This window comes from Sceloporus occidentalis, unplaced genomic scaffold (assembly GCF_023333645.1).
Source record: "Sceloporus occidentalis isolate IW3139 unplaced genomic scaffold, rSceOcc1.0.p SCAF_4, whole genome shotgun sequence".
NCBI classification, from domain to species: domain Eukaryota; kingdom Metazoa; phylum Chordata; class Lepidosauria; order Squamata; family Phrynosomatidae; genus Sceloporus; species Sceloporus occidentalis.
The window spans coordinates 46,095,719-46,121,189 of NW_028316984.1; the positions used below are offsets into that span (position 1 = coordinate 46,095,719).

At 38.9% G+C, this 25,471-nt stretch overlaps 1 protein-coding gene across 19 annotated transcripts in view; it reads left to right on the forward strand.

Moving 5' to 3' along the window:
• The window catches only part of BAZ2B (bromodomain adjacent to zinc finger domain 2B), a 291,030-nt gene that overhangs the window by 196,400 nt on the left and 69,159 nt on the right, over nt 1-25,471 (forward strand). For 17 of the 19 annotated variants that reach the window (XM_089519924.1, XM_089519920.1, XM_089519932.1 and 14 more), the window contains 7 exons: nt 1,917-2,105; nt 8,099-8,260; nt 12,632-12,825; nt 14,555-14,767; nt 18,265-18,660; nt 21,854-22,472; nt 24,154-24,450. In XM_089519924.1, coding sequence (XP_089376050.1) covers nt 1,917-2,105; nt 8,099-8,260; nt 12,632-12,825; nt 14,555-14,767; nt 18,265-18,660; nt 21,854-22,472; nt 24,154-24,450 — 2,070 coding nt within the window. The remainder of the gene's footprint in view (nt 1-1,916; nt 2,106-8,098; nt 8,261-12,631; nt 12,826-14,554; nt 14,768-18,264; nt 18,661-21,853; nt 22,473-24,153; nt 24,451-25,471) is intronic. The other 2 variants (XM_089519935.1, XM_089519938.1) reach the window with 1 other exon arrangement.

Sequence of the window (25,471 nt, forward strand, 5' to 3'; positions counted from 1 at the left end):
CCCCCCCCCCCCCCAATATCTTTCTATCTTTTATCTACCATATATACTTGACTATAAGTCGACCTCATATATAAGTCGAGGGCATGTTCTGGGGCCAAAACTATGGATTTTTATATGACCCATGAATAAGTTGAGGGTAAAACTTAGCAGCATGTAACAAAGGATGTAAAGGATAAAGCAAAGGAAAATGATACTACTACTACTACTAATAATAATAATAATAATATTTATTTATACCCCGCCTCTTCATTAAGATCGAGGCGGCTAACAACATTAAAACATTAAAATGCAATAAAATACAATGTCCCAGAAAGCCACCCACCCACCGTAGTCAATTAATCATAATTATAAATAGTACTAATGATCTTTAAAATTTTTGACAGGCATAACTGTTCGTGCTCATCCTAAAGGCAGGATAAATGGTATGGTAGAGGGGATTGATGCTTTTTTTACGTGCTCCGAGAAGAGATTAAGGTCTCACCTTTCACCAGGGCATGGTCCTCTTTTTGATACGAGTTAAAGTACAGTACTTACATTGACCCGCCATGGATAAGTCGACACAGGTTTTTTGGGTCAAATTTTTGACTAAAATTTCTAGGCGTGTATACATGAGTATATACAGTATACCTGAGGGTTTAGGGCCTGAATTGATTGAATCAGTTCTCAAATAGTGAGTCAGCACATAGGTAAATATCATTGATTCACTGGGTCTGCTTTAGTTGGAGCTAACCATAGGGTTGATGATCTACGATCATCATGTGAGCTTCATAAGTGACTGCAAATTTGAATTCAAGACTCCCTTTTCCCCATCTGGCATTTCAGAGTGTACAAAGAGTGTGATCCAGCATCCTGTTTTCCATTAAGGCCTGCCACATGCTTCTGGGTAGTGCGCTCAAAGGGCTCTCCTATTCTTGTTCTTCAGCAGCCAATATTCAGAGGCATGACACTAACTCTTTGAAGGAGAATTAAATTATTTTAATACTGTGGACAGAATTCTTTACATTTAGCTTATTCTTTACAGCTGGTATAGTACAATAATATCCCAAATCCACAAAATAGTAATATCTTTATGGGACCAAACAAAATGCCCAAATTACATGAACCAAGCTTTTGATGTCCATTAGCTTCTTCACCAAACAAAGGTGTTAAAAATCATACAGGGAAAAAATATGACAGTCTTGAAGTCAGAGGCCAACATTTTCTCAACATATTGTTGTTGAGCTCAGTTAAGATGGCATCTCCTTTTAAGCCATGTATAACAACATCCAAAATCTACAAAACAGCAATACCTTTATTGGAACAACTAAAATGCACAAAATGCATGATGCACACTTTTGAAGCTCCATTGGCTTCTTCACCAAACAAAGGTGTTAAAATCATACGGAGCTGGTGCAATTATGTTCAAAATATAATAGTTGTTTTGAACATGTTAGCAAAAGATCTAACAGAATAGCACATTGAAACCTGAGTTGCTTCAGATTTATTGCCTATTTAGTGAAAGGAGTCATTCTTTGGTTCACCCATTGAAGTCAAATGAGATATTTGCATATCAGTTTAATGGGGAAAGTTATTTGATGCAGTAGTGCATTTCCAAATATCACAGAAAGAATCTGGAAGAAATATTTTGCAGATGTCTAAAATGAGTGTAGCACCTTTGCAGTGTTTATATTATTATGATGCCTTGAGCTGAATGTTACTGAGTTTGCTTGTGTTTGTGCATCAGCTCACATTATAAATTTAAAAGCCATAAATATGTTCTTGAATATATGGGTTATATTTACGTGGAAGGGCAAAACGTTACAAGATTTGGATCCCCTATTGGGAGAAGGATGGGATAGAAATTACATTAATATAAATAAAGATTAGGATGTGTTTTATTAGGACATTTTCAAGTGTTGCTTTTTTCCCCTCTTCAGGACATTTATTCAGAGCAGCTGGGGATCAACCGTGTAACCTGTCCACAGTGTCGAGTGCCTTCCCAATGGTCAGCCACCCAATCTTTGGTCTACATACAGCCAGCTCAGGGCACACAGAATTTGGTGGCTTGGGGACACTTGGTACACCCACAGCCTTAGCAGCACATCCCCAACTAGCACCTTTTCCAGGTAAACATGCATTTCAAGAAACACTCACTAGAAGATGCAACCATGAATGTTCCTAAGTACAAATAGGCACCATTTTCATATATTCCATTACTGAGTGCAGAAGTCCAGCTTTTTCTCCTTAACAACCATCAGAGCAAGAACGATATCAGTGTTCAGGATGTTTGTGATTATCATTTTATTAAGGCTTCAGTCCAATAACATCACTATCTGGGAACTGTGTTGTATTGTTGTGTGCCTTCAAGTCCTTTCCAACTTATAGTGACCCTAAGGCAAATTATAAGATTTTCTTGGCAAATTTTGGTGCTATTGCCTTCCTCTGAGGCTGAGGGAGTGTGACTTGCCTAAGGTCACCTAGTGGATTTTCATGCCTGAGCAGGTATTTGAACCCTGGTCACCAGAGCCATAGTTCAGTGCTCAAACTACTACACCATGCTGGCTCTTGTCCCATTAAATTCATTGGCTTTCAGTAGATATATATATAATATTTCATTGTAATGACAATATAGTAAGTCTCTAGCCTTGGTACATGTGTTGCTGGTGAATGTAAATTATTGGAAGAAATGTGGTCTTTAAATAATTAATTTCAGATAAAAATGTATGAATTAGCGAAGTATTAATCAGGATGTTTTTGTGTTTCAGAATTGTAGTTTTATTGCCAAGAAATAAGGCTTTTGTGTCCATCTACAATTAAACACACTTAGGCCCCCTAGGACTTACAAATTTCTTCCTTAATATTTTAAGCTGCAGTTTTGTATGAAGCGACCTGAACTCAGTGGAACACACTTTAATAGATATGTATGAGAATTCGCTGTAATGAAATTACAGTAGGTCTCTAGCCCTCATGGTTTAGAAACAAGATGTGAAAATGTGATAATCAGAGTAAAAAGAAGCAATAAAGAAATGATCATCATTATGCTTTGGCAGTCTCATGGTACATCATTATTCTTCCAGGACTGGGTAATAGTTTCAGAATGGTAATATTGTAAAATAAATGCAGTTTGTCTGCCAACTGAAACTTGGTTGCTACCATGCTCATGAAAACAGTGTTCAGCTCCAATAATAACATGCCAGTAAAATCCATAAACAGACTGTAGATTTTTCAAATAGCTGGCTCTTGGAGATTGTTTCAAAGGCAGAGATGGGCAATGAATGTTTGTGGAGGGAAATACATACATTGCATCCTTGAGATTAATAATTGCTTGGGAGTAAGTCCCATTGAATTCAATGATTTACAAATAAACATGTGAAGGGTTGTGCTGTAAGCGGTGACATACTGTTTGAGATATTACTATAGTATGTCTTATTCATTTGTGGCTTATATTTAAATTATAAATAATTTCAGATTACAGAATATATATATATATATATATTTGCTCTTTATTTGAAGAGGAGCTAGTGTTGTGTTATGATTTGGACTGTTAATTATCATTACACTGAATATGCAGTTAATAAATAGGCATAATGAAAGGAAAGAATGTATCTAATTGTATTCATCATCCACCACAATGAATAGTGCTGACAGAGAGGGTTTGTCTATGCCCACTCAGTCTACTTTAGAATATTTGGGGACTCTTGTAGCAAATTAAGTGTGTATGTGTATGTGGGAAGGAGAGGGAGTAGGATAGAAAGATATAGGACATTATCAGACAAGAGAAATTGGAAGTATAATCCAATGGCAATCTGAACTCAATCATGGGGTTTAACATTATTGCGTGATAGACTACCACACGCAATTTTGGGCAATGGGAAATCAGTCTGCATGCAATCATGGGGTTTCACGTTATTGTGTGAAAGGTGGTCACATGCAATTTCGGGCAACAGCAAGCTATTTTTGGGCAATGGGAAGTCAGTTCGAACGCAATTCGAATTCACGTAAATTCGCTGAACTAGCCCCACTTTCTTTCCATTCGAAATTAAGATAAATTCCTCCCGTATGATAAACTCCATAGACTATTGGTGTACACAGACATCCATTTACACAACACTGAATTAAATCAGAAGGGATTACAGTTATTTTCAGGACATTAAATGTCTCTATGACAATGTCCTACCTCATTGATTTTCCCCTCTCTTGCATGTCAAATGGTTCATGCATTTTCTCTATGTCAGGTATTGCTGTCAGACAGTGGATTTGTGCTCTGCTGTCTTTCACTGACAGAAGAGAAGTTCTTTTTTGCTGGGGGGAAAACACATTTGATTTTATTTTAGTAGCAATTGCATTTTTGGGTTCTTTTAAGATTAGAGCCTTTCAGCACTATTGGTTTCCAGGAGAGAAACAGGCCTTTGTAAAAACACCTTCTGGATACTCAAGTTTATCATAGGTTACTCTGTCTTATAATGATTTTCTTTACATTTAGAAGATTCAATTCTGTTAATCAATAAAAGGATTTGTACTTATATAATATTGATCAGTTTTATGTTCTTTGGTAGGATTGTAATACTATGCCCACTTATCTAAAAATAAGCCACACTGCTGAGGCTTACCTCTGAGTAAACATTTATATGATGGTGCTGTAAATCACATAATAGCGCTATCTCGATTTAGGTTACTTACTCTGTAGCACAAATATTAGCTGAAACAGAGCCAAATTCCAGGCAGACTTAAATATTATTTCTAGGATTGCATGTCATTTTGTAACCATGAATAGCAATTTTGATGATTGGTGCTAAATCGATGTTTTGAAGCACGCACATAGTTCTGTCGGCAGTATAAGAGTCACAATTGTTTCCATTCCTTTGGTATCAAGGGAATCCTATAGATAGTAGAAATGTAAGCTTAAGAGATACTATTACCTTGAAAGAGAACAGAGTGATGACACATAAATCTTTATACAGGTATAAGCCCCTATCTACTCAAGTGGCATTTGCACCAAGACAATTGTGTTCTTCTGACTGGTTGAAAGATTTCCCAAGACATTTGGCCACCTAAGACAGATCAGTAAATGCCCCATCTGCCCAAGTCCATGGCTTGCCTAGTTATTTCTTCAGCTGAGATAGAAAATCTCACAAGCACCTCTCTCTAAAAACATCAGTCATCATCCATTAAATAACCTGCCTTTTGTGTATTGGGCAACTAGAAGAAGACATCCATGTTCTTTTCACACCCCTTTTAATGTTGTTTTGCTCATTTTTCTTAACAACGTTCTTGGAAGTCAAATTACCTGTTTTCTCTCTTTGAATTCAAAATAACAGTCCAGGGGATCTATGGGTAGGGGAAAACTATGTTGTTTACTATAAACCTCTCCCTTCTTCTTTCAGGATGAATGAAGACTAAAATATCCTAAAAAGCTATACAATTCAGGTGTAAATTAATTCCATTAACTGGTCTAGAATTGCCAGATTCTAGTTTCATATCAGCATAGTGATGGCAAGCTGCTTATTGTCTGCACAGTTTCTATCTTCACTGAGGGATGAACTTGATATTTGCAGTTTGGAAAACCTGCAGCGGAGCAGTGGGAGACAAAGGGCTGAGACAGCCGGCCCTTTAAAGCCTGTTCCTAGGCGTCTTGGGAGTGGGGTGTTTGTATGCCGCACACTCCAAAGATGTTCAGGAGACAGGAGGCTGCCCAGACATGGGTGGCTTCAAGATGCTGTGATGGCACAGTGTTTACATGCCACCAGAACATCATGAAGCTGACCTGGGACTGTGCCAGGGCAGGAAAAGGCCCCTCTTTCCTGCCCCAAATAGGAGCAGATCTTTTTTGCTCCTATTTGGGCTGGGTTCAAGGTGGACTGAGGCCATGGCGTGTGTTTGCCATGGTCCAAATCCATCTTCGGCAGGGGCAGCTTCAAGCCATCCCTTCGGGGCTGTTTGTTCTGGCCCAAAATGACTTTGCAGCAAGCTGGATTCCATAAAGTTTCTGAATGGCATAAATTGAGGTGTGCCGCCACAGCTCCACATTTGTGGGGATTGGGGCCAAGGACCCCCATGAAAGTGGAAAAACTGTGAATATTTTAATTCCCCCAATGTGAATAATAAAGAGTCTTCTCTCACAAGAGCATTCTTGAAAAGCTGCCAGAGAATCCCGAGTTGCATACAGGCTGCCTACTGCCTGGGCCTGGGGCAGTGCAGTTAGATCCGGATACAAACCACATGTAACCTGCACCTGTTTCCCCTTGTGATAATCTCCCATGTTAAGCAGCAGCTACAAAGTCACAAATAGTCAAAAATGGAAATCTGAAACCTGCAAATGTGGAGGGTCATGTATAGCTATAAGGATGGGAAAACAAAGGACTGTAAACTCCAAATAAGAATTCTGCTCCCTTTCAGTCTTTCTTTCAGTCCCCAGATTGCAGGAGATGAGACACTGAAAATGGTTCAATTTGTTGTGTTCACCTTGCCTTGGGAGCTTTGCCTTCCCCTTTTGTTTGGAAGTCTACACTATATTTACATTTGCTGTATTGAAGTTTTAAGTTACTGCAATGCTAGAAATTTGGAGAGTGAAAGAACATTTTATTTTGACAGGACAGGATTTTTAAGGGGTAGGTAATGCCTTAATTTTGCCACCCAGCTCATATCTTACCTGGTTTCCTTTTAACATTTGTTTTTGGGCAAGGGGAAGAAGAATTGCTCATAGGATTTGTATTGTTTTGTAGGGCATGATTTCAAGATGAGAACATCTTGTCCTCTGCTCCTCAAACCTGCCTGTGTAGATTAATCCATACTGCATATTTTCTATTGTTCTGCCCACTCTTCATTTTTAATCATGGAAGTTAGAAGAGTTTCCATTATTTCACCTAGAAATCTACCCAAAACCCGTGTTCATGGTGGGCTAATCAACAGCACTGAAGAAACTTTAGATTATTGATTTACAATGTATGCTATAAATCATTTTCATCTTGGTTGATTTGCTTCATCAAAAGCTGCTAACATTGCTCTAGGGCTGCATCTGCACAGCAGAAATAATCCAGTTTGATACCAGTTTAAGTGCCATGGCTCAATGCTGCGGAATTCTGCGATTTGTAATTTTTAAAACATTTAGCCTTTTCTATCAAGAGAGCACTAGGGCCACAACAAACTACAGTTCCCAGGATTCCACAGTATCGAGCTGTGGCAGTTACAGTAGTGTCAAATTGAAATCTTTCTGGAGTGCAGATGCAGCCTTAGAAAAACAACAACATCGTATGGTAAATTTTAGGCAACCAGATAGGAAGTTCTTTCCAGCTGGTCACTTGGTCCCTCTGTATGACAGGACCTGTAATGTTGCTAAGTCTAAGTCAAACTTGTTTGAAGAAAATGTACTTGTTTGCTAGATTTTATATGTAATGGTGGTAATAATATTTTAAAACAATGTGACCATGTTAAATTTCCTCTCCTTTTTATTGTGTTTAATACAGTATAAACAGTACAGTGAAACTCAATACAAAAAATCAAAATTACTAACTTAAACAGCTAGCAATCAAACAACAAGATGTGTATTACAAACTACATCAATGTAATGTAAAGATATAATAAATTGTATAAAGTAAAGAAGTGTGTAATAAGATGTCATTACAAAGGCCAGTGTGATCGGGCCACTGTATCTACACATTATGCATCCACGGATTCCACCATCCACAATATATATATATATATATATATATATATATATATTTCCAGAAAGGAACACCATTTTGCTACACCATTGTATATAATGGGACTTGAGCATCCCGATATTTTATTATCCGTCGGGATTCCTGCAACCAAACCCCAGTAGATACCAGGGGCCACTGTACTTAAAGCATTTTCAGTTTTGGGGATTGTACATGGTATTTCATAGAAAGATGACAGGAATGCATTTTTGTGTGTAAAGTAGTACAGTAATTACATAGATGCAATTTCACATTCCAAGTCTGAGGAAAGATGAAAGCTTAGCTGCTTAAGAATTTTAGGTGGAACAGTTCCATTTTATATTAACATCAGATCTGAGCTATAGTGAATGGGCATCACAACTAGAATAAACAATAATTAATGTTGCCTTCATGTCTTCCTTTTCTTTGCTCTGGATGTATAGAGTGGTGGCGGAACGCGGAGGTGCACGCACGTACTGGCACGGCTTTCTTCCCACCACTTCTTGGAATTTCTCCTCTGTTTGCCCCCCCTACTCAAAATCATGACTCCACTTCATTCCATTCAAGGACCACGGGGAAAAGCACCCGAGGCAGTTTGGAGAAAGGTAAGCTCTAGATCAGTAATGAAAATAAAATATGCCACCATCTGTTCTTACTAGATATGTGTATTTGTATGTTAAGCATACATAGAATGGGTATGTCAGTGGGCCACACTGCCCCTCCCCAGGAACATCAGAGAGCTGACCTGTTCACTACCCCCAAATGTAAACAATTTTGACATGTCCCCTCCAATGCTCCCTAAAGAACATTGGTGGAACCCACCATCTTTTTGGCCATTTCTTCCTGTTTTCAGTTCAGGGTATTTCTTTTTTTTTTCCCCAAAAAGAAAGTGACACAGAAGTCAACTTCCAAGTCACTTCCTGTGGGTCTCTCTTGGGACTAAAATGGTTGGGCTGGGTGGGAAAATAAGGCGAAATATCACACATTCTCTTGGCAATGTATTTGATGTTTAAACATTTATTTTCCAACAAAATTGCAAATGAAAATGGACCCAGAGTACTACATTTTCCCCACACTGATGTATATATGCACATAAATGCACGTGCATGAGCATACACATACACACATTTCTAGATTCCCTACTCAAGTATATATTCTTGCAAGTGATTTTTCAAAGTGTATGTGTATTCCGGGCATGGTACAAGGTGTTGGCTATTATCTTTAAAGCCCTACATGGTTTGAATCCAGACTACTTATGGGACCACCTTCTCCCGTACTGTCCGTTCCACGTATTACAGTCCTCTGAGAAGAATTTACTTCAGCCTAAAAATCCAGGCTGATCACAGTTACCCAGAGCGCATATTCCACCACTGCTCCAAAGTTATGGAATGACCTGCCAGAGGAAATCCGCTACATTTCCACTCTATCAGCTTTTTAAAAGGCTGTCAAGACAGATCTCTTCTGGCAGGCTTTCCCAACCTAATTTTCCCTCCCCGACTACCTCCTTCTTCTGTCAAATTTTTCCCCAGTTTTTAGCTGATTTTATAGTGATAATGTTTTTATATTGTAATCTATTTTATATTGTTTTGGTTTTAGGATTGGGATGGGGGGTTGGGAAGGGATTCATTTTTATATTGTTTGATTTGTGATGTATTGTTTTACTGCTGTAACCTGCCCTGATTCTCCGTGAATGGGCAGGCTATAAATAAATAAATAATAAGATCCGTCTTATTACCTCCTTGGAGGCGTTTAAGAGGGCACTTAAGACGGATCTCTTCCGGAGAGCTTACCCACCTGTACTTATATAAGAGACACCTTCAGACCATTTCATGCATCTATTGCATTACAACTTGACGATGAGTTAGCTTTTAAGATTAATTGTATTTTTATTGATGTATTTTTATATGTATTTTATTACTGATGTATGTGTTTTAGCGGACTGTAATCCCGCCTCGATCCATCTGGGAGAGGCAGGAAAATATAAATTATTATTATTATTATTATTATTATTATTATTATTATTATTACACATTGAATCTTGCATCTTTACCATATTGAGGTAATGACGACAATGTGCATATAGCAGATCTTCAGTGGAAGGCCCTGAGTCGTACTGCTCTGCAATTTTTCCTAATCCTCTTTACATCTCTGTAGTCTGTGAATTACATTCAGGTAGTCTATGATGAAGAAAGGGTTTTTTAACCCTATATGGGAACAGTTTGCCCTACTACTACTAGCAGTAGTAGTAATAATAACTCCTCTTCTGAACTCAGTTCAGGTTTCATACTGAAAAAATAATGAACCTGTATGTTTATATTTAAGTGCTGGGCTTTTTTTAAAAAATTATAAAAATGGATTCATAGGAGTAGAAATTTGGTTTCAACAGCATACTTATTTCTGGACTTATAATATATATAGATCAGTGCCAGTCAGTGAACCATTGGCTGCCAGTCCACAGCAAGAAAGAGCTGCATAGGGCACAGATATGTTACATGTTCTCTTTTTAAAAATAAGTCCTGGTCCTCCATATCAGATAGCTGGGAAAACATTGTTTTCAAGGATTGTTAATGCATTTTGAAATATGGACAGGAAACAAGACAGTTGCCATGAAATAGCTGGATTCATTCTGTGATAAACCATATGTAAACTCAAGTGGTAGGGTAGAACTCCACAGCCATAAAGGTTTGGGTTAAGTCCTTAGTTTAAATTCAGCCTATGGTATCTAGCAAAGGAATCTTCTTAAGATGTTTGTGACCTGCTGCCAATAAATATCCATAACACTCTGCTAAGTAGACCTGGTAGTCTGGTTTGGTATGGATTGATAGACCTCAATAGCAATAGCAATAGTAAGTACAGTATATTTCTCTACTGCTTATCAGCGCACTTAAGCACTCCCTAAGCGGTTTACAATGTGTAAGCTAACTGCCCAAATGAGCTGAGTATTCATTTTAGTGACCTCGGAAGGATGCTCCTGGCTAGGATTGAACTCACAACCTTGTGGTTTGTGAGTGAGTGACTGTAGTAAAGGCATTTAACCACTGCACCACCAGGACTTCCACTTCTAATTTTTTTTAAAAAATTAAAACTCTGCTGGAGTTCAACATCAACTTGAGCCATGTGCAAATGAAATGCACTTAGTATGTGAGCAGGAACGTAGCCAGGAATTTGGGAAGGGGGGGGTCCAGACTAAGTGCCACCATTATAATGGGGCTTGGATGCAGCACACACCATTCATTGTATTTAACGGAAGGTGGGTCCGGACCCCACAGATCCTCCCCCCCAGCTATGTCACTGATGTAAGACCGCTGAGCCCAGCAATTTGTTTTGAGTGCTAGATCCAACATGGTGTAGCGGTTTGAGCATTGGACTATGACTCTGCAGACCAGGGTTCAAATCCTGCTTCAGCCATGTAAACCCACTGGCTGACCTTGGGCAAAGCACACTCTCTTGGACACTGAGGATGGCAATGGCAAACCCCCTCTGAGGAAACTTGACAAAGAACCCCATGATAGGGCCTTAGGGTCACCATAAGCCAGAAATGATTTGAAGGCACATAACAACAAGAAGAAGGTAGGACTGAACAGATATCAGAGTTCACATTCCTTTAATGCAAAAATCCACTCCAAGATACCTGAGGCTTTCTTCATTTTAGTGGTGTAATTAGGGTTGCTGCTATCATTAATGAAATGGAAGTCCTAAATTCCTGATGCTCTACATCATGATACTCATAGATCCACCAGTAGATCTAGATCTACTTTCTACCCACTTCAGTGTAGCAGAGCTTCAACATGATTTTCAGATGTGATATCAGGCCTGAAAACCACTGTGGAGGGGACAGGATGAGATGGAGGCCCTGCCATACCAGCCATCTCTCTGGTCTCATTTTCTAGAGCATGGACAGATTAGCCATTGATCACAATGGCCTGCACTTTGTTTGCCTCTGTACACATTTATGTTCTGGTGGAGGATGTACAGTGTGTTCAGTAATACTCTCCCCTCCTAATTTGCAGATCTGAGATCCGCAACCTTGAATATCTGCAGAGGGACGACCTCCACTATTTTCAATGGTGTGCGCGCCCAGGGGCATGCCCCATTCAAGCCAGAATGGATCCCCCACGAAAACGGAGGGCCAACTGTATATTTACACAAGGGATATACAATCACCCTCCACATCCATGGATTTTTTTATCCATGAGTTCAAGTATCCCTGGCTTGAAAATATTTTTTTAAAAAAATATAAATTCCAAAAAGCAAACCTTGATCTTGCCATTTTATATAAAGGCCACCATCTTACTATGCCATTGTATTTAATAGGGCTGGATCATCCTTGGATTCTGGTATCCATGTGGGGGTGGGGGTGGGGGTGGTCCTGGAGCCAAACTCCGGCAGATACCAAGGGCCCACTGTAATTCTTTGTTAATTTCATTCTCAAAAGAAGCAATGAGTAATTTTAGCAGTTTTCTTCCTGCTGAAAAAAAAGTCTTCAAAAACTGCATAGTTTTTAAAAGGCTATTCACAGTGTGGAACTTGCTCTGCACAAATTAGCAAGTGATTATTTTGCTAGGAAACTACTGTTTTCTACACAGAAAATACCATTCCATTTGCAGAAAATTATTTAGTCAGGGTCTTATTTGTTACAAAATTTATACATGGGGAATTGTCTAGGAAATACTGCATTTTGGATAAGGGAAAATCAACCTGTATATAGTCTAGTTTTCTGTAGAAAATGTTTTTAACAAATCTTGGCAAAACTGCTGCTGTTGCTAATCAGATAATTTGACAATTTCCATGTTATATCCTTGAAAAAAAAATACAAAAGAAGTCTATTGTTTTGTTTTACTTTATAGTTTTCACATACTTACGTAAAAATCCCTTGCAAAATGTTTCTCCATACATATGCATGCCAGTTTTGACTGTGACCTGCTTTTGACGTTTGCCAAAGTTCAGTTTCTAAATATGATTCTATTGTTTCCAAGGTGTTAATGGATCAGTAAATGGGAACAGTACCACTTCAGTATCAGGCATCAGCACGGCTGTATTATCTACGACCACTGCAAGTTCTGCAGGACAGGCAAAGGTTATAACCTCAGTGGGAGGAAGTCACAAATGTAACCAGGAACAAAATAAAAAACAGATTCTGGATGCCAGAGCTGACAAGATAAAAGATAAGGTAAATGGGGGAACGTGGGATGGGCAGTGGACAGAAACAATGTAAAGCCTTCATTTCTGTATAGTAAAGAAAATCCTTGTGCAAAACCAGGCTACAGGCTGGATTGATAACTGTGTACAACTACTGTTAATGTGGATGGGCTTCCTCAATGTCCTGAGAAACTTGTTGGAATGAGGGTGTGCATATTTATCTGGGAATCACAAGTTGTGTACAAGAACTTTCAAACACAGTTTGAACTGGGTCAGGTCTTGAAGGGATATTAACAAATGTACATTTAAACTTGTCTAAAATATTAGAATATCCATCTGGTATTGTAATGTGTATATTCTGTAATGTTCCATTGGGTTGCAGTGATGTGTCTAAGGCTGCAGTCCTATGCATACCTAATGAGATGTGAGCTACATTTAGTGGATCCTGCCTCCAAGTAAACATGGCTGTACCTTTCTTCTGGATTTCTAATGTTTTAATGTTTTGTGATTACTGTTGTTTTGAACTAGGCTGTTTTTATCTATGTTTTAGTTGTTAGTAGTGTTTATTTTTAACTTTTGTATTCAATGTTTTAACGTTCTATTTTTTAATATATTGTAATCTGCCTTGAATTCCCACTGCAGGAGAAAAGCGGGATATAAATCTTGGAAATAAATAAATAAATAAATAAATAAATAAATAAATAAATAAATAAAGCTACACATCATATTAAAAAGAGAGGGCAATACTTTTTCTAACTGACATGAACTAAACTGAAGTAGACTGAATTTATGTATATAAAACAGTGGTTAGGAACGGTCCTTTCTGTTTTTATTGCAGTTTAGATAGAAATGCATTCCACACCTGCAGTACACAACCACATTAGCTGCGTTGTATTCAGATATGTGCCTGCAGTAGTAAGTATATGGGGCTTATGATGAAGGAGATTATCGCACTACTCCACTTTAACCACTCTGGCTGCCTCCTGTTCCATTCTGGGATTTGCAGTTTAAGGAGGGGCATGTAGAATATTCAGGCAGAAAGGTCTTAGGTCTCACTGAACTACAAATTCCAGAATGTAACAGGAAGCAGCCAGAGCAGTTAAAAAGGAATTGCAACACTTTAAGAGTATAGTGTGATAATCTCCTTAGTTAGAATATATGTGTGGAAGCTGACTCCATGCATGTGCTAATTACTTTCCATAACTTCATGTCTTATCTTTGTGCAGTAACACAAAGCAGAACAACAGCAATAATGTTTATAGTCACTAAATTGTCCAGATATGATAGTGATGACAACACAGGTACCAAGTAAGTAGATGAGATGGCATGAAAATAGTAGTAATTGCATATCTCTGTGCTCATGTGCATGCTTTCTCAAATATGATAGAGAGAATTTTGGAGGAACTTACTGGCTGAAACATTTTTTGTAAAGTATTACCCACTGGAACAGCATGAACAAGAGCAAATCATTTTCCGATGTTTATTTTAGTGCATTTTCCAAGAATTTTCCAAGGGTACAAGCAAGATCTGAATGTAGTTTGTGTGGGTTCATGTCCAACTCTGTCCAGTAGGACACTGATACATCTTAAGATATATCTGAAGATCTGAAGCCTTGAAGCTTGTATTGAGAGAAAGGGGGCAGATGATAGATAGATAGATAGATAGGTAGGTAGGTAGGTAGGTAGGTAGGTAGGTAGGTAGATAGATAGATAGCAATACATTTTTTTTAAAAACCACAACCCTTTTCTCTTTCCTCACAGAAACCCAGAAAGAAAACAGTGGATAGTTCCAGCAACAGTGAAAGTGATTCTGGCTCCTCTTCAGACACCTCCAGTGATGGCATTAGTAGCAGTGACTCAGATGATCTGGAAGAAGATGAAGAGGAAGAGGAGGAGGAAGATCAAAGTGCAGAAGAAAGTGAAGATGATGACTCTGACTCGGAGAGTGAAGCACAGCAAAAAAATAAGAACAAGGTGTGGTTGAGTTGAACATTGCCTTAATTTTCTGAAGGGTCCCTTAAACTAGCAAACATTGCCATTTTATTCAGTGATGGCGAACCTATGGCACACGTACCAGAGGTGGCACTCAGAGCCCTCTCTGTGGGCACATGTGCCATCGCCCCAGCACAGAGTTTGCCAGAGTTTGTTACTAGAAAGCCAGAGGGACATGGCACTTTGCAATAAATAAATGGGTTTTGGGTTGCAGTTTGGGCACTCAGCCTCTAAGGTTCACCAACACTGGGCTATGTCATTGGATCTTGTGACATGTATTTTGGCAGTCGTCATTCTTGGTCCTTTCTGTCTGCATTAGCCTCATGCTAGGTTTATCCCAACAAGGGGAGCAGGAACAGTATGATCACATATTAGAGATCTGACACCACTGACCAGACAAGCAAGAGAAAAAAATGCTCAGCTTTTCCTCAAGACCCTAATTGATAATGGACCTTAACTGAGTTGCTGCACAGGCTGGGCTTTTCCAGACCTCCTTTAAGTCACATCTATAGGATATGCCCACAATAGGGCATTGTTTTACTGCACTCAGTGACCAAAGGATCAAAATGGGGATTCTGCATGCCATTTAAGACCCAAACTATATCTGACGGTTGTCTGACTGCAATTAATGTGTCTAGCACTCAAATTTTAAATAGCATCTGGGAGGGAAGGCATGATTTATTTATTAATTTGCCTATTTGATTCATACCCTGCCTTTCTCGGACAAATGAGAATTCAAAGTGATTTACAATAAGCTAGTATAAATAGAATTAACATTTTAAAAAATTAAAACATTTTAAAATTCCAAGAGAAAAATGCAGCTCTAATCTGGCTAAAAATCCCCTTGCTTCTGCAGCAAATCAAGCCTTTTCCTACAGGCCTGTTGAAATTCAAAGGTCTTTTCCTGCCAGTGGAAGCACTATGGCAAGGGGGGGGGGGGATAGCCATGCTTTCCTACAATATCCACAGGAGAGCTATGGGACTCAGATTAACCCTTTCTGCCAATGTTGTTCTGTTAATGAAAATTGCCACTCCCCAGCCGCTCTTAGTCTTGAGAGGGAAGCTGCTATTGGTGCCAGCAGAAGCTTTCATTCTGGAGTATTATCCCAACCTGGGTTGGGGGAATGATCTTCATTTGGATGACATACAGTCAGGTAAGGGCCAAAATACCTAGGCATTCCCTTTCATCCTGACTTGACCATGTCTCTAAAATGTGGCACATTAGTTCCAGTCATACAGTTATTATCATGTTTAGTTTGGGCCCAATTAAGCAGTAGTTTTTATTTAGAAATTCAGTAGGCAGGTCCTAATGTGTGTTTATTCAGAAGAAAGACTCTTTTTGCAAAGGCCCTACTTCTGCCTGAAAAGTCCCTTAAATTATTAAGTTTCTGAGTGGCTGTTTAATTCCTGTTTAAATAAAGCCCCTTCAGGCACTACCAAACATGCTTCCTGGAGTGGAGTGGAGTGGCAGTGCCTGGCCATGCCACCTTCCGTTGCTACTTCCCCCACACAGAAAGTGGCACTCCTGAAAAGGAGAGGTTACTGTTCAGGTAGGGGTTCTCCCTGTGAACAAAACCCCTAGGAAAATCAAGAATTTTGTTTGCAGTGGAGAGTCTGCATGTAAACAGAAACCTCTCTCCTCCTCAGCTGTGACACTTTCCACATGAGGAACAAAGTTGCTAGTCTGAAAACTGGAAATCACTCTTGTACCTTTAATGGCTGTGTAAAAGAGGGAATTTAAGCAGGAATTGTCATGTAACCAGGTTAAGAAACAACACCTGCTGAAACTCCATCTTCTACACAGCCATTAGATGTACCAGAGCTTTCTCCAATTTTCACTCTGGCAACCCTAGGGGATGATAGAGAAAGCACATTGCCACTCTAGTGTTGGAAGAAAGCATGATATATAAATGAAGCTTGTTTGATGATGAATCCCTGTGCGATGGGAATGGTGGATTTAATTGCTAATTCATATATATATATATATATATATATAGAGAGAGAGAGAGAGAGAGAGAGAGAGAAGGTGTGCAATTCAGCATTTGTGATAATAAAATGCAGTAATGAGCTGCAGTTAGTGAAACAGAAATTAAGAGCATTTGAGAGTTTTGTGACCATGGCAAGTAACCATCTGCTTTAACAGAAGAAGAGGCTACTAATGAAAGGAAAAGAAGCCTTGGAAAGTCTCTGTTATGTTTTGCCATACTAGATGTGCAATGTTGACACTGCTGTTCCATTATGCAGAGAAAAACACCACCACCGCCACCCCAAAAAAGGACTAGAAAAAAAGACAGAACACAACTCAGAAAAATTCTGCACAGAAGAATTCTTCAGTCTTTGTAAAAACTGATGGACAGAGTGATATTACTTCCAGGATAAAACAGCTAGCTTGGAAGGGGCCCTAGTTATTTGCCTCTTCTCTCTTGCTAAAAGAGTTGCAATGCAATTCTATTTTTCCTGTTCCCTCTTGCTAAAAGAGATCCAGTGCAATCCTATACATGTCAGTCCAGGGGACCTATTGAAGTCAATCGGATTTGCTCCCAGATATTGAAGATGTGTGGTCACAAACGAGAGAGATCTGAAGCAGTTTAGGTTTATTTTGCAGATGAGTTCTAGGAAATCTCCAATGCCAGTGCCATTTTATTTTGTCATAACCTGGGAAAACATGAAGTAGGAATCAGGCAAAGGAAGAAATCTGAGTCTCAAAAGGTTCAGCTGTCCTGAAGTGTTGCTATGACTACTGAATTCTGTTTACAGCTGCTCTTTTGCTCACATAGCAGTTAACACTGTCCAGTAGCCAGTAACCAGAATATAAACCTCAGTGTTCCGTTAGCTTCATTGGGTGGCATACGTTCAAAAGTAACTGAATTTCCCAAAGCATATTATTTTATTTTATTTTTCCTTCTATACCTTAACGTCACTTAGTGAAAGGACCTTACGGGACGTTAGCCAAAGGAGATCTATTGTAAGGTTATTTTAAGATTATCACATTAGAAATAAATTATCATTCCTGTGTGTGTTTGTACATCTGCCAGTGGGTGGGTACCATGCATTGTTTTTGTACTGGGTTGTAATGAGACCAATTTAGCAACTCATGACCATCCTTACAACATGGGTCTTCAGCTTTATCTTGTTGTGTGCTTGTTATTGTTGTTGTTATGTGCCTTCAAGTTGTTTCTGACTTACGGTGACCCTCATGTGAATCTATCACAGGGTTTTCTTGGCAAGATTTGTTCGGAGGGGGTTTGCCATTGCCTTCCCCTGACTTGCCCAGTGGGTTTCATGGCCAAGCAGGGAATTGAACCCTGCTCTCCAGAGTCGTAGTCCAGCATTCAAACCACTATGCCATGCTGGCTCTCAAGTATTTGTGCACGAGTATTTATTTTATTTCTTTTGTATTTTCTATTTATTATTTAAGGGTGTATGTGTTAAATAATGTAGTTGAACACAAATCAAGATATAATTCTGTGTTTCTTCAGGTGCTAATGCATAGTGGACCAGACATGAAAGCAGATGGACAAAAAGTCCAGGACAAGCCCCAGGAAAAGAGAACACACCAGCCAATACCTCTTGTGTCTGATAGCCAGACTCACCCATCATTCCAGTCCCAGCAGAAGCAGCCTCAGGTTTTGTCACAGCAGCTTCCCTTTATTTTCCAAAGCTCTCAGGCAAAGGAGGAATCTGTGAACAAACACACAAGCGTAATACAGTCTACGGGATTGGTGCCCAATGTGAACCCTTTGTCTTTGGTAAATCAAGCCAAAAAGGAAACTTTCATAAAACTTATAGTTCCTTCTCCTGATCTACTCAAGACAGGGAATAAAAATACCTCTGAAGAACCTAGCCCATTGACCATTGATGTAAGATCAAACCGGGTAAGAAGGTCTTCGTTCTTGTTCTGTGTTTTTTACTGTGGTGAATGATTCATTTTTCATTATAAATTATATAAGAGGGATTATCTTGGGACAGATAAACACTGTGTGAGCAATTTTAATTCCTCATGGTCAAAAGTTTTAAAATTCTGTAGCTGTCTTTACAAATGTAATAGGGCTTAGGTTGTTTAATGGTGTCATGTTAGCATATAATTTTTAATTTTTTAAAGAGCTTTCCATGACACATCTGCATTAGCTACAGCTTACCATCAATGTACTAATAATTCTCAGTAAAAGTCAGCCACTGTGGTCTGCATGTTAGCCTAGGGCTGTATCTGCGTTACAGAAATAATGCAGTTTGACACTGCTTTAATTGTCATTGTTCCATGCAATGGGAATCATAGTTTTGTGAGATATTTAGCCTTCTCTGTCAGAGAACCCTGGTGCCACAACAAACTACAAATCCCAGAATTTTATAACAAGAATGATGATAGTTAAGTCAGTGTTAAATTGCATTATATCTGCAGTGTGGATGGAACGTACGACTGAATAGTCAAATTTCCATTAAAGTTGTGAAACTCATTCCCTCCCCCACCCAGCTCACCTTGCTTTTGAAAGGAAAAAAGGGGGTGGATGGGGAGAATGATATACGCCACCTCGAAAGAAAGGTAATAAATACACTGAGACCTGATTCCAGAACTTTTGCCTGAGGCAGCACCATTACTGTTGTGCTGGAGGAGCTTCCTTTTTCTTTTCTCCTCCTACTTCCCCTGCTGAGACCAAAGGGGTTCAAGTCTTTGGCCCTTCCTTCAGTAGATGAGAAATAAAATGCATATGGAAGAGTGACTTTACATATTTTAATCATTTCTGTTATCATGGTTACAAAAGGTTGTATCCACTAGTGTCCATTTATCAGAGGAATGGTACTAGTGCCAGAGTGAGTTTCCCACTCACCACTGTATAACCCCCCCCCCCCTTCTCTGGAGGATCCTTATGCAGTTTTGGAAGCAAAATGTCCACCTATAGTATATAAATGTGCCATGACAATTCTAGATTATTACAGGGGTTTTTTTTTAGCATTTTTATATGTTATAGCATTCTTTTATATTTAGAAAGCATTGAATTCTTATTGCCTTGAAATGATTCAGTCAATAGAGTGTAGTTCTATCAAAATGTACTAGTACAAAACTAGGGAGAGTTCCACATGGAAAGTCAAGGAGAAGGGCTTGGCCTGATTTAGCGGTGGGTAGATTCCTTGCTTTGGATTTTGAAATAGTAAAGTGTCATGAGACTATGGCATTTACTGTCATATCATGTTTTTTTCCAAACATAATGCTCTCCCTCATTACACCATTTGATTATGTTTTTTAGTTTGTTTTTGTTTCTGTTACTGTTGTCCACATTTCCTGACTAAAATTTACACATTACTTGGGTTTAAATTTATTTATATTCACATAAATAATATTTGACATCAAGATTTTGAATGAGCAGGTCTGTAAGACCACTATTGGAAAGACTGAAGCACTTTAGCATCAGCTAACCAATCAATTGGGGGTGGGTATTGTTTTATACGTGTTTTGTAGATTGTACGTCATTGGCAGGTTTCATTTTTATTGATTTTATCATTTGTATGTACAATGCTGTGTACATTTACAGCGCTTTAGAAATAAACAACAACAACAACAATAATAATGGGCAACTTCAAATGGTCCAGGGGGCAACTCTGGTTGCATCAGGGCTGAAAGGGCTCACATTTATTTTTTAAAAAGCAGAATTTGAAGTGGAAATTCCACTTCTGGATTCTTCCTTTCATTTTTTATTTGAGATGGCAGTGGGTGGGTGGATAAGTTCCACCATGTTGTAAAAGAAAACAACTATTGCTGGAAGCCTCCAGGAGTGGAAACCATTTTTCAGGTTTTTTAATTTAAAACAAAGAGCATTTTCAGTACAGCAGGAAGACTGAAGGGCCTTTAGCAGATCTGAGGTCATAGATATGGCCCTGGGATGTATCCTGTCTGCAGGCTATGCTTTTTCCATACCTACATAAAGCTTGCCTAGTATTTTCTCTATTGGAATGCTTATGGCCTGTTACAAATGGGCAGGAAAGTACGTGCTCAGCACATACTAGGGTTAGAAAGGGGCATCTCTTCCAGATGCCCCTAACCCTAGTACGGACTGAGTCTGTACAAAATGGCGGTGGCCATTCCACACGGCTGCCACCATCTTGACGTAGCGGATGCGCTGCGTCCACACATCGCGACCCGGAAGTGACACCGCAAGTGCGCGCTTCGGCACTTGCGGCATCTCTTCCGGGGCACAAGAAGGAGCGCGATTTTTGCACTCCTTCTTTGCAGCGTCCGGAAACAGCGCCGTTTAGCTGCTGCGATTTCCGGACGCTGCAACTGGCGGTAGCAGCGGCACCAGACCGCTGCTTTTCGGTGGTCTGTAAGCCGCCCAAGATAGCTTACTTGCTTCTTATTACTAAATCCAGTTTATTCAGATGTAAGCCCTATTGGTCATAGTGGAGCCTGCTTCCAGGTAAGCAGGACAAGACTTGTATCTTGTTCTTCTTTCATAGATAATCTTTATGAACATTAGCATGGCTCAAGTAAATCAAGTAAATGTTTTGGAAGATAAAATAAGAGATCTTACCTCATTTATTTTTAGAATATCACCATCTCTTCCCAATTCGTGTGGCAAGCATTTTAGAATGACAGGGAATACATTCATTTCTTCCTTCAACAGCTTGTGTGACAATTCCAGATTATTATAGATGAATCTAGAATTATTCTAGATTAATCTAATATTTGGTTATGTATTTTTGAATGCAGCTTCCTTGGCCACATAACAATGTACAAGAATATATGAAAAACTGTTGTAGATCAGATCAAAGACATACCTGCTCCAGAATTATGTTCCTGCAGTGGCCAAACAAATGTGTTTGGAAAACCTTTAAGCAGCCCATGAAGGGCATTAGTACTTTCCCACTAGCTTTCTACAGCATCAAAAGGCATGCTGCCTCTAACACTGAAGGCTGACACACAGCCATCCTTACTAGTAACCTTCTACAGACTTACGTTCCATGATGTTAAAGTCCACCCATCCATGTAAAGTTAGTTTTTCAGATCCAAACTGCTAAGAACATGTCTGGTAATATTTTGCTGTACTTTTTGCTGTCTTTTGTGCTTGTCTGCAGGAACAGTACAAACAAACATTCTCAGCACAGTTGAAGAAACATGAGTCATCCAAGAGCCTGAAGAAGGTGATCACAGCATTATCAAGTCCAAAGTCCACTAGTTCATCACCAGCTCATCAAAAACACACCTCTTTAGAAAACAACCATTCTAATCCTTTCTTGACCAATGCACTTTTAGGTAACCATCAACCCAATGGAGTTATTCAGAGCGTCATTCAGGAGGCTCCTCTAGCACTTACCACCAAATCCAAATCTCAGCCCAAGGTCAATGAAAATGTATCTACTTCCAGCAACATAAATTTTTCCTCACCAGTAAATTTAAGCACTTGTGGGAAAAAGATACCGAGTAACCGGACGCCCACGATGTCTTCTACCTCTCCTGTATTACCTGGCCCAGCAAAGGAAAAGACAGTCAGCAATAATGCAATAACTGCAGCAAAGACACAACACAACCATCCTTCAGCAAAATCAGTAGTTGAGCAATTCAGAGGAACAGATTCAGACATTCTTAGCAGTAAGGATTCTGAAGATTCAAATGATGAGGATGACGACGACGATGACGATGATGAGGATGAAGATGAGGACGATGAAGATGAGGATTCTGATGATAGTCAATCAGGTTTATTTAATTTAAAGAAATTTTGTTAAATGATTACCCTCAGGCTTTCTAAAGGCATCTTTTCTCTTATAAATTAAATGAATCTTGAGCCTGAATGTAGCAACATACTTGTTGGGGAAGGAGAAAGAGTTATGAGTGTCATTTGGCTGAGTAAGGGTTAATGAATACATGCCAAAGCATATGGAGATTTCTCACTGATGAAGTGGGGATATTTGTTTTTTTTTGCTGATATTGTTCTTGAAATATTTATTAAAACACTTCTATCCCACCTTTTCTCACAGGATCTCAGGTTGACATAGAATACATACAATTTAAAACAAGAAAGGAAGGAATGCTTGAAGAAAGCATTGAGTAATGTTATAAGTTTTCTTCTGGTGCAATAAAATATTCAAAAACTGTACAATTTTAAAAATCTATTTGCAGTTCAGAACTTATTCTGCACTTAATTTACAGGTTATATTTTTGCAGGTTGTATCCTGGTGCATAAAATGGTATAGTTTGGAATTTATTTTTGCGTAGGTAACCACATTTTCTGCACAGAAAATTATATTTTTGTGCAGAAGTGTAATTTTCTGTGTGGAAAATAGTGTTTTCTGCACAATAGTTCTACAGACAAATTTTGTGCAGAATTGGTTTCAATCTGCAAATATTCTCATCAGTTCATAATTCTTCTTGTGGGTTCCCTGATACTGAAGGAAAACCTCATTTGGATAATTTAAAAATATTTTCAGGTTTTTTTCTATCCCTTTTGTGAAGTCTTGAGCAGATGAAGGAGATAAGCGGGAATGAGTGAGGAGTTAGTTTAAATAATTTTGTCTGCATTCCTTTGTATTACTGGAAATAAGATCCTCAGTGGGTCTTCCTTCGGGTAGACATACATAGGCGTAGGGTACATTATAACATTATTTGTGTGTGTTTAAAACATGTGATAGTTGAAACCTAAACAAATGTTCATTATCATCACAATAAATAAGCCTTGCTCCCAGCTAAGAATGCATAGGATTTCAGCTAATGTAAATATGGTTGTATCATGCACAGTCCCTACAGGCCCCAAGAAGGAATCAATGTTCAATATTCTGATTAACATTTATGAGGAGTTTAAACCAACATCTTAAATTTTCCCTGAAGTGATAAGAACAAGCACTGTTCTGTGCTAGTTTTTATTTCTGAACAGATAAATTGTGGGTTGTTAAACATTAAGCACACGTTCAGTTTGTAAGTTCCCAAGTCCAAACACACTAGACATGTCTGGCACTCCATCTAGTTTTTGTTGTTTTCCTGAGATTGGGGAAATAACAGGGTTCATCAAGTAGTTGGTCTGCTAGACTGTACACAATATATTATTGTCAAGGTATGGAGTTTGGTTTGCTGGGTCATAAGTTGTGAGGTTTGATTTTCAGCCAGAAAAGAAATTCAGAATGGACAGCCTGTGTGGCCAGACTTCTAACAAAGGGGTGGTGGTGATAATACATTGGTTTTTATTGTGGATCACGGTGTGAAGTCAGTTGATGGGTTCAAAACCCACATACCATTCTAGCAGTTGTTCCTTCAGGAAATACTGTACTTTGGAATTTTCTTCTGTGCTTCCTTCTTACTTCCACACACTTTTCATTCCAAGTGAGATCTAGAATGAGGGTGAATTCATTTCTTGTCATTCATGGTATCCTCTGTTTCCCCAAAGAATCTGACAGTAATTCAGAAGGATCTGATACAGAAGGATCTGACGATGATGAGGAAGAAGATGATAAAGACCCAGATGAATCAGAGACTGACACAGAAGGGGAGAAGTCTGCAATTAAGTTGAGCAAAACAGCTTCTGCCAAAAGTTCTTCCATCAGTCTTACAGCTTGCTCAACACCACTTAATCTCCAAGTTACAAAGACACCAAGTTCTGCTCCAGCTGCATTATGCCCTGAGTCCCCTTCTCCTGTCTTTGTGGGCACACCTTCATCAGGGCTGACTTCAAGTTCTCACAGTGGTACTGCAGTTATTTTCTATCACTACATGTTGTTAATATGTGAGGGAGTTGTGGGTGGGAGGGGGAATTTTGTTGCTGGAATCTCAAATGGGTTACAGCTATTCAGCTTTTCCCAGGATTCATGTTTGTTACCTATATAGGATCATCTCAGTGTGTTGCAATGTTACATTTTCTGATATGAAGATTAGTCTGTGTGTCTGAAAAAGCATTCTCTTTGAAATGTGTGAATGGCACAAAATCTCTTGCATCCCAGGTACTTTCGCTAATAAACTCTCCTGGGCCATCTTCCACTTCCTAAGGATTCTTGGCCTCCACACAACAAACTTCTTGACCAGTTAGGGAACTTTCTTTCACCATGCAGTCTAGCATCATTTTATCACCTGTAGTTGTTGCTTATTTCTGGCACAAAGTAGTGGCTTCTGCTTTAACAACTACAGACTAATATTTATGACACAGTGCATAAATTAAACGTATGGAATTTAATGCCATAAAATATGGTAATGCCCTGCCTTCCAAGACAAAGAAGGGTCTCAATTTTGATTGGGTCTCTTGTGCTTACTCTAGAGGAAGAGAAGAAGAAAAAGAAAATGTATGGCCTAAATTCTCTTTTAATCCTAACTAGGATAAACCCATTGTAGCCATTAGATTTATCTACATGTTGACTCACCATTGTACAGTTGATTTAATGGGTCTACTCTAGTTAGGACTAACCAACAGGATGCTAAGCTTTTTTTAAACAAAAGAATAATCTAGTTTAGCTTTATACCCACTGACATCAGTGAAATTCACTGTAACAAATAATACATGCTTATGTTTCATTTGAGGATATAAATGGTATGCATATAAAGCAGCCTTCCCCAACCCAGTGTCCTCAAGATGTATTGGACTACAGCTATCAAAATAGTCAATAGCTTGTTAGACTGATGTCATGAAGCATCTTTTTTATTTCTGTGGGCTGTTTCACAAAAGGGATACACTGCAGAACTTGGGCCCAAGGCTTTTAATGACATTTTCCTGTACA